General features: G+C 41.1%; 1 protein-coding gene across 1 annotated transcript; it reads left to right on the forward strand.

Annotated features, from left to right (window-relative positions):
- The first annotated feature begins 944 nt into the window (after positions 1-944).
- Positions 945-9736, forward strand: plek2 (pleckstrin 2). The gene is made up of 9 exons (XM_036575189.1): positions 945-1053; positions 2223-2387; positions 4119-4309; positions 5288-5379; positions 6201-6388; positions 6565-6666; positions 7128-7211; positions 7832-7910; positions 8860-9736. The coding sequence occupies exons 1-9, from the start codon at positions 997-999 to the stop codon at positions 8985-8987; spliced, it is 1086 nt and encodes a 361-aa protein (XP_036431082.1). The 5' UTR covers positions 945-996; the 3' UTR covers positions 8988-9736.
- Positions 9737-10327: the final 591 nt, after the last annotated feature.

Raw genomic sequence — 10327 nt, forward strand, 5'->3', positions numbered from 1 at the left:
TCTAGTCCTTCATCAGTGGTCACAGGACGCTGCCCACAGGACGCTGTTGGCTGGATATTTTTGGTTGGTGGACTATTCTCAGTCCAGCAGTGACACTGAGGTGTTTAAAAACTCCAGCAGCACTGCTGTGTCTGATCCACTCAGACCAGCGCAACACACACTAACACACCACCACCACGTCAGTGTTACTGCAGCGCTGAGAATGATCCACCACCCAAATAGTACCTGCTCTGTGAGGGTCCGTGGGGGTCCTGACCACTGAAAAACAGGGTAAAACGGGGCTAACAAGGTATGCAGAGAAACAGATGGACTACAGTCTGTAACTGCAGAACTACAAAGTGCACCTATATAGTAAGTGGAGCTGATAAAATGGACAATGAGCGTAGAAACAAGGAGGTGGTCATAATGTTATGCCTGATCAGCGTATATATATATATATATATATATATATATATATATATATATATATATATTTGCTTTTTTTATTTGGTTTAATACTCTATTTGGTAACCATAGCTCTTCTGTTTTCAGACTAAGCTCTGAGGAGCTGAGTAATGCTGAAGATTCATCTCTGGCTCTTTGAAGTAAAATCACTGTGTAACCATGGTGACCTGTTGATTTCAACACCACTGCCCGCCGCCTGTGACTCAACACTTTTGGAAGTGACTCATGAGCAGCTACCTGAGCCTCCATCCAGCCTGAGAAGGTTCAAGCTCGGTCTGGTTCCAGCTCCTCAGCTTTAATCTTCACTTTCTTCAGTTCTGTTCAGTGTAGTGTTTTAAAGGGTCTGCCCTGACTCGGGGCACGTTGTTTCGCGTCCCCTGTTTTATTACTGTTCTTCCTACTTACCTGTCAGGTTCCTGCTGGCTTTTTTGCGCCCCGAGGCTCCGAGGTGAGCAGGGTGTGGTGCGTGCGATGACGCAAGAGCAAGGGAATTCTGCTAGGGCTATAAAACACCTCCAGAGCTGACCGCACTCACAACATTCAGAATTAGCCATGGACAACAACGTGCAGGACAGCTCTGTTCTTAAAGATGGATTTTTGGTGAAGAGGGTAAGACACATTTTTGAGTTCTGTTTTTTTGAGTTGTGGGTTTTGTTAAACTGTCTTAGCCCCTTAAAGTTTAGTCTTATTACATCTTGAGGCTTATTATTCAGTAACTACACTGACTACAGAGCATATAAGAGAGCATCTGATAGAAGCTCTGACTCTCCTGAACATTTTAAAGAACTCTTTATTACTCAGTTATTAATCATATTAATTATAAAGGGCCCATATCTTGCATTTTTCCTGTATTTTATTTCCCACCCCTGAGATCAGCTTATAACATTTGTATGATTTTATTTACCAAAAACATGTGTTATTCATCATTTTTACAAGAGCCTTTTACAACCTCTCTAGAATTAAACAGGCAGTTTTTGTTATTGTGCCTTTAAGACTGATATATGTAAAAAAGCTCTGTTGTGGTTGGCTGTCTTGTATTCTGGCTCATTGAAAAAGTGGTCTAGGCTGAAAGGATAATACTTATAATGTCTGTGTGTGGGCGGGGCTAAACTTAATTAGGTTGAATAGGTGTATATTGCTGTTGTCAGGGGAAAACCTCGTATCTCCAAAATGGTAACTTTACAGGAGAAGGAAAAAACATACTTTACTTCTATTGTAAGTCAATGGAACCAGACATTTTTCCAAGTATTTTTGGGCCGTTTCCTTTGGTCCATTCTTCATCAAATTTACAGACAATGTAAAGAGCAACAGGCATTTTTGAATTATGTCAAAAACTGTAAACATCAAAAAAGCAGATATGAGGTTTTCTTCTGACAGCAGTGATATTTATAAATGAGTTTGTGAAGTAAATCCAAAACTAGCTTACTTTTCACATGTGGCCTGTAAGGACTGAATGGTATGTTTCAAAACAGCGTTTTTTTTGCTTTTATGGGTCAAAACAGTCATAATTCATCTCTTTATCCCTCAGAATCAAACAGGCTGTTTTTGTTAGTGTGCCTTCAAGGCTGATATGTGTAAATAAGATCTGCTGTGATTGGCTGCTCTGTATTCTGTCTTCTTCATAAAGCAGTCTGGGCTGCTGTGAACACTCCTTATAACTTCAGTGTGAGTGGAGTAGCCTGTGTCAGCAGTAGGTGAACCTCCTCAGGCTACTGTAAGTAATGTAGGCCTCGTTATATTGTCATTTTCTAACATCTTGTCTTCGCTCCCCTCCTCAGGGTCACGTGGTTCTCAACTGGAAGGTCCGGTGGTTCGTCCTGAAAGCGGATAAGCTGCTGTATTACAAATATGAAGGGGGCAAGAGGGACTCCCGCCACAAAGGGACCATCCCTTTAACCGGCTGTGAGATTACCTGCCCTTACCTGGAATTCGAAAACAGACCGGTAAGATAACACTCTGTCGGTCACTCAGAGGGCACGACATAATAGTTAAAGCTAGAGTTCAACCAAAATGGCCATTAAGTACAAGTTATTCACTTTTAGGAGGTATTTCTGAGGAGATTAGATATAAAATAATCCACTTGCATAAAGAAAAAACAGGACTTTCTGAAGCTGGAGTTCAGAAGGTGATTAAAAGCTAAACAAGATAATTTGACTCCTAACAGCCACCTGGAAGACCTGGTAGACACCAAAACTGCCCCCATCAGATAAACAGCACTTAAAGCTTTCATCTCTGAGAGAGAGGAGAAAATCAAGCTGCTTCAGATCTGAAAACATCCACAGGTGTTTCTGTCCATCCTTCCACTGTGAGAAGACGACTCAGCGCTGTGAAAGGATGTGTAGCTGATCAAGAAGAACCTCACTGAGAAAAGGAGACGGACACATCAAACAAAGAAGCTGAACGATGGACTGACCACCCCAGAGTCCAGACCTCAACACCACTGAATGTGTTTGACTACTTCAGAAAATGATCAACCAGCTTCTAAGACTGAACTTTGGAGGTGTGTCTGCAGATTCTTTGAGGAACTGAAAGTGAGTCTCCTGGAAAGAATGGAAGCTGTAATGAAGGTGAAGAGTGAAAACAGTAAATGCTGATGTCATATTATATTTAGTTGTTGAGACTCGTGAGAAGCAGAAAGTCTGTTCACTTCACGCTATGATCATCTGTTCACCTGGTGCCACAGTCAGTGGGTTCATCGGACATTCAGAAGTTCTTTATTATTATAATATCACAGCTCCACCTCCTAATGACCAGCCGTAGAGCTTTAGTCTGACCTGATATGACCTGAGCGGTGCTGCTGGGTGTGTCGCTCTGATTGTGTTCTAACTCACAGCTGCAGGTCTCTGGAGCTCCTTGCATATTTGAAGTCTAGTGCAGGACTCTCATGTTCTGGCTTGTTAGATTTATTACAGATAGAGTCACTGGATTCTTTGGGATCTGAACCTGCTGCAGCGTGTTTTTGGACCATTACACAACATAAGCTTTATATCATAGTAATAATCATAATAAAACTTTGCGTCTGGACATGCAGAAGCTGTGTGTTTGGTGCAAAATGAGCCGTATCTCCTCCGTACAGCGGTTCATAGTTAAATAGGGGTGTTAAATAGTGAGTGTTGTCCTGATATGAGGGCAAGCACTGATGAGTGCAGGTCTAATCTGGAGAAAAGAGAGAGAGCGAGAGAGAGAGAGAGAGAGAGAGAGAGAGAGAAAGAGAAAGAGGGAAAGAGATACACAGAAAAAGAAAAGAGATATAGAGTGAGAGATGGAAAGAAAGAGTGAAATGGGGTAAAGGGATAGAGACAGAAAAGAAAGAAAGAAAGAAAGAAAGAAAGAAAATAGAAAGACAGATACAAAGAGAGAAAAGAGAGAAAGAGAAAGAGAGAGAGAGAGGGAGAGAGAGAGTGAGACAGAGGGAGAGAATGAAAGAGAAAGTAAGAAAGACACGGAAGGAAAGATATAGAGAAATAAGATATAGAGAGGTAAGGGGGAGAGAAAGAGAGAGATAGCGGGTGAGAAAGAGAGAGAGAGAGAGAGAGCAGGTGTGTGTATGTGTGTGAGAGAGAGAGAGAGAGAGAGAGAGAGAGAGATAGCATGAGAGAGAGAGAGAGAGAGAGAGAGAGAGAGAGCATTGCTGAGGTTGTTGTCATAGTAACCACTTTGTTTCCCTCCCACAGTTGGTGCTGAGGCTGAAGACCAGGTCCTCGGAGGAGTTTTTCCTGGAGGCGTGTTCGAGGGAGGAGCGAGACGAGTGGGCTACAGAGATCAGAGCTGCAGTACAGAAACTCCACCCAGGGGGCACCAACACCCCACCTGCACCCACACGCAAAGGCTCCAAATCACTGCAGCTTCACAACATCAACCTCAGGTGAGGAACCGTCAGGATGGAGATCCTCTTCACAGTCCAGCAGAACCTGCAGTACCACTGAAAATGCTGTCAATCATATAAAACAGATATGAGTCTAAAATGTTGACTGTACTTCACAACTTCACAGCTCTTAAACAACACGTCAAGAAGAAAGTGAAGAAATCCTGAATGAGGTTCTAATAAATTAATTATCCAGAATGAATTTATAACAGAAATAATACAAATTAAGGTCTAATAAAATTGACATCCTGAATGAATACAGAATGATTTTATTGAATGAGTCCAGAATTGTTAATAAAAGTAATATCCAGAATTAAGTTTTGATTAAATTATTATTAGAATTGAGTAATAATAAAACTAATATCCAAAATAAATTTATAGTAAAATTAATATCCAGAAGGAATTTAAAATACAATTAATATTCAGAATAAGTTTATAATAACATCCAGAATGAATTTAATATCCAAAATGAAGCTCTAATTAAATTCATATCCAGAATAAAGTTCTAATAAAACTCAATGTCCAATCAAATCTCAAGGCTGATAACCTGACAAGAAATTACTATAAATTGATATAAATATGTTTCATGATATGAATTAGTGATTCATATCCAAAAATCTTGAAATATTGAAAAAAATCTTTTGGTGTCTAATTAATAATATATTTTAATCTGCACTGTTATTATTGATTAAAATAATTATTAAAACAGCAAGTGATTCAAGGATGTTCACACTGTTGGTGTAACAAACAATTGAGTCTACACTCCCCAGCCACATTATTGGAAACGCCTCTCTTGTAGCTCCACCTTGCTGGTGTGCAGTTAGAGACAGTAGCTCATCTGTTGATGCACAGCTTGTGTTAGACCTTCATCAGTGGTCCATTTCTGACCACAGAGTTGCTTTGTGTGGATGGTATTGGGTGGAGGGTCACTCTCACTGACCCACACTATGTCCTAAAGTGAGTGTCTCTGTGTATCAGTCAGGTGGTGGACTCCATGTACGACGTACACAGTGGCATCAAGATGAGCAGCCACGTGGAGCAGGGCAGCACCTACATCAACTGCTTCTCAGGTCAGTGTCTGTAAGCACGGTCAGCCGGGAATGTTAAAGGGTCGATTTCATTGAAAACCAATTTTTCCTCAATTTTGGAAGCTAAGCTGCAAAACCTGACGTCATAACCATGTTTCCATATTATTGCCCATTCAGCAGCAGTAGAGTAGTTTAGCCCCACCCACACCTGATGAAGTGATACAGAGTGTTGAGATAGTCTGTGAGTTATTGGAGTGGAAGATGTGGGAAAACGATTAAACGCTGTGCTGTTCCTGGCTGCCAGGAAGCAAATGGATCCCTGCAGTTTTCCAAAGGATCCACACATCTGAAAGAACCGGATAAAGAAGCTAGACAATTTGTTCCGTAAATTTCAGCCCGTGAGGCTCAATCAGGCAGCCAATCAGAACAGAAGTCGATGATATATATCAGTCTTAAAGGCGCAGTAATGTTTAACCCTTTTGTTGCCACATGAAGGCTAAAACAGAGAGCTAATAGCAGGTTTTACAGTGATCCGGCTGTGTGTTTGTGCTGTATTTCTGGGTTGTGGGATGTTAGAGCTGGTTTCTCTCACTCTGGCTAGTGATGGCAGGTTCCTCTGAGTGATCTGGTAGATAGATAGATAGATAGATAGATAGATAGATAGATCGATAGATAGATAGCAAAATTCTGGACAAAGAATGTATCTGCAGTGGACACAAACCAATAGGGATAAAGAGAGGCTGGAAAATAGGGAAAGTTTGGGACATAAAACCACACAAAGGTTGTAAGTGGAGGAAATAAATAGCACTAAATGTGTGACATGGGCCCTTTAGTAATGAAGGTTGTGACTGATGTGAGTGCAGGCTCAGCGGTGGTGGACTGGCTGGTGTTTATGCAGTTGGCTCTGACGCGGGTGGAGGCTGTGACGCTGGCGTCGGCGCTGCTGGACGAAGGCAGTGTGAGGGCTGTGGGCATCAAGAGTGTGGAGGCCATCCGTAACGCTGCTCTGGGGGAACAGTTCCTGGACGATTCCACCGCTCTCTACAGCTTTGTATGTCCACTTCACTTCTCTTCTCTTCTCTTCTCTTCTCACTTCTCTTTTTCTCTTCTCTTCTTTTTTCTCCTCTCTTTTCTTCTATTCTCTTCTCTCATTAAAAATGTGCTGAACTGACAGCAGCTCTGTTTTCTGACTGTGTGTGTGTGTGTGTGTGTGTGTGCGTGTCTCAGGCTGACAGCTTTAAGAAGCGAGGGAGTGTAAAGGCGGAGAAGTCTGTGTCTGCAGTGGAGCTGAGTGGAAGAGTGAAGAAGAGAGGATACCTGCTCAAACAGGTGAGGACACATGCTTATAATAGAACAACAGTCATAAAACTACTCAATGTAAGTTCTGTAGGTAAGAGAGTGAGGAATGTGGGCCCTCAGGCTTTCAAAGGGGTTCATGCTTTTTTAATGATTAATGATTAATCATAAATGAGTGATGATATAGATAAATAAAGGATTAAGCATTAATGACCCCCCATGTTATATTTTTGGTAATATAGTGTTGTCACCGAGTTGTCCAGATCATAGGTCTTATTTATCTTTCAGACCAGAAATAAGTTAAGGTGTTTCCAAATTTGCTGGCTGTACTTAACATGAATAAAACAAGCCAAAACAAAATGTTAAATCTGATCACCCCTACATGTGTGGTGTTTGTGTGTTTGTGTGTGTGTGTGTGGTGTTTGTGTGTTTGTGTGTGTGTGTGTGTGGTGTTTGTGTGTTTGTGTGTGTGTGTGTGTGTGTGTGTCTCTCAGGGACACAAGGTTAAGAACTGGAAGGTGCGGCTGTTCGTGCTGAGGGCGGAACCTGGCTTCTTGCACTACTACGACCCCAGCAAGGTGAGAGATTATATCACTCTGCAAACATCATCGCACACTAGGATCTATAAACTGATCAATCAAATAGTTGTGGATATTGATAATGCATGTAATATTACCAGTATGTTTCCTCAATCTGAAATAGCTCAGCCAGTTTGCACTGAAGTCCCTGTAGTTACTGAATAACAAGCCTTAGTATGTAATAAGCCTGAGATTTTAAGGGGTTAAATGGTTCATTGCATGGTGAGATGGTTCTAAATACAGTCCTATATAGCACCAAAAAGGGTTACGATGTCAAGCTTGTAATAATAGAAGAACCCTTTTTGGTGCTATATAGAACCATATTCAAAAAGGTTCTATATACTATTCCATATTTTCCAAAATGCTATTTCAACTTATAACAACTTATAACGATAATCATCAATATCGAATGATATGGACATATTTATATCATGATTTTGGCCTGTATCGCCCAGCCGTACAGCACACTTGAACACAAATCCAACACAAATAAACACTTGATTAGATTTAAGGAGTGGATCTCATAGACTGATTTTGCCTGTGCTATACTTCAAGCATTTTTTTACGATGCTGCAATGTGTACTGACTTGTCTGCTTCCTGTGATGACATCACTCCTCAGGATGACATCAATCCAGCAGGCGGCTTCTCTTTACGCGGCTGTTTGGTTTCCTCCCTGGACGACAACGGCATTCCCTCAGGTGTGTATTATTAGTTGTTAGTGTGAACCACATCCCCCAGGATGATGAAAGCATGAAAGCATGGAAACGTGTTTATGTTCTTCGAGAGAGAAAAGCTCTTTTCTCCAAAAGGTGGAGCACAACATAGACCACACACACCACAGACACACTAGTGTGGGTAAGGGTGTGTATAAATGTGTGTGTGTGTGTGTGTGTGTGTGTGTGTGTGTGTGTGTGTGTGATACAACATCATTCATTCCGCTTATTCTCCTGGGTAGTCCTGCCCATTGTTTTCTATTATAAATGTGCATTGAGTCAGTAGTTCTACTGTGGAATTGTCTGTGGTAGTGTAGCACAGATGTGTTACAAACATATTAAAATGGTTGAAGGATTAAGAATGTTGGAGCATTCCTTCAAACTCTAAGCTAATGGGTTGGTTATTATTTTTGTGATGTCATGAAAAACAACACTTATTACTCATATCCACCTATTCAGCCTACAGCAGTTTAGCCCCGCCCACTCACACTGTGGCCCTTTTTGGTGCTATACAGAACCCTTTTCAAAAAGGGTCTATATAAAACAACCTACAGCACACTAGTTTCATTCCATCTGAAGAACAATTTCACCATGAAAAGAACGCTTTAATCATGCAAAGCGTTCTTTGAGTGGTCATGGTTCTACATAGAACCATTTTCTGAACTAAAGAACCCTTGAAGAACCATCTCTTTTAAGAGTGTGGTTATGACGGTGAGGAAGTGAAGTGTGGGCAGTACAGGTCCTTGCAGTTTATGGGGTTGAGGATAAAAAAGGAAGGAAGAATTTATTGTTGTTTCTGTGGAGCTGTAAAACCTTTAGGACTGTGATAATACGTCTGAACAGTCCTGAGTCAGCGATTTCCACGGTAGCAGGATGAGTGTGCGCTGAGTGTTCACAGGTAAATGATAACGCTACTGTTTCTTGCCTTGTGTAGGTGTGAAAGGCAAAGTCCAGGGGAACCTGTTTAAAATCATCACCCAGACAGACAGACATTACTTCATCCAGGCACCCACACGACAGGAGAAGATGGAGTGGATCGAGGCCATTAAGCAGCTCACGTAAGGCTGCAATTAGGCAAGACATGGAAACACGGGTCTCCTCCCTTTCAAAGGAATCACTTGACCAAACTTGTAAATGTGGCCAACAGTGAGTGAATGAAAGCTAGTTGCCGTTTTCTTTATTTTTTATTTATTATTGGCAACATTAGTTTGAAAACAACGGTGAAGTGAAGGTGGTGGCCGAGGCAAAAGCTTCTTTGATAAATGTACAGTCCCTTAATCACTGTTGACTGAATTATAATCAAATGTTGTTTACTGATTTTTACTGATTCTCACTGTAAGCACTTTCTTGTGTTATCTAAACTCTCTGCTTATGTACTATATTTAAAACATTTCAAGTTTTATGCAAAGCTAAACCGCTAAAAGTGTTTATTAGGTAGCACTTTATTTGATGGCTACCTATATAGGGGTTTTATGACACATGTATAAACATTGTATAACATAGTTAAAAAGCTTCACCTTTGTATTTATATACAGCTTATGTCAGATTTTGCGAGAGGACATGAGATGTTTTATGAAATAATTGACATTGTGTGGACGTAGGGTACCTTATACTAAAGAGGCAGACATTTGTTCTGTTTATGATACTGTCATGAAGCATCATCTTACAGTAGGAATGCCATATATCGTTATACATTATTTATAAATAATTTATAGACAATTACATCAATCATATGTTAGTTATGTAAGAAAATGATCATTTTAGCTTTACAGACATGAGATACACTATATGGCCAAAAGTATGTGGACATCAAAACAGCTCCAGACTATTATCCCTCCTCCACCAAAATTTACTGTTGGCACTACACATTCCAGTAGTTATTTCCCAGTGTCCGCCAAACCCAGTGCTTAAAAGCTAGTAAAGAATGATACATCAATCCAGAGAACACGAGTTCCCTGCTCCAGAGTCCAGTGGCAGCATGCCTTACACTCCTCCAGCCGACGCTTGGCATTGCACATAGTGATCTTAGGCTTGTGTGCAGCTGCTCAGCCATGGAAACCCATTTCATGAAGCTCCTGGTGCTCAGTTCTTGTGCTAATGTTGCTTCCAGAGGCAGTTTGGAACTACAGTGAGCGCTGCAACAGAAGATAAACCATTTTAGGCGCTATGCTCCAGCACTCAGCAGCCCTGCTCTGTGAGTTTGCATGGTCTACTGCTTTGTGGCTGAGCTGTTGTTGCACCTAGACACTTCCATTTCACAATAAGAGCACTTACAGTTGTCTAGGGCAGATCTAGCAGGGTGGAAATTTCACTGATTTGTGGTAAAAGTGAAGAGGAACGCTTAATGTCCACACACTTTTGGCCATATAGTGTATGGTGTTCTTAACTACATATCTGGCACG

The sequence above is a fragment of the Colossoma macropomum genome, unplaced genomic scaffold (genome assembly GCF_904425465.1).
Source record: "Colossoma macropomum unplaced genomic scaffold, Colossoma_macropomum, whole genome shotgun sequence".
Classification (NCBI taxonomy): Eukaryota; Metazoa; Chordata; class Actinopteri; order Characiformes; family Serrasalmidae; genus Colossoma; species Colossoma macropomum.

Excerpts from the sequence above, each read along its gene's own strand:
- plek2 (XM_036575189.1), top strand. The coding sequence starts at position 997 with ATGGACAACAACGTGCAGGACAGCTCTGTTCTTAAAGATGGATTTTTG. Across the intron at positions 2,388-4,118 it reads TGGAATTCGAAAACAGACCG|TTGGTGCTGAGGCTGAAGAC; the intron begins GTAAGATAACAC and ends TCCCTCCCACAG. Across the intron at positions 7,212-7,831 it reads ACTACTACGACCCCAGCAAG|GATGACATCAATCCAGCAGG; the intron begins GTGAGAGATTAT and ends ATCACTCCTCAG.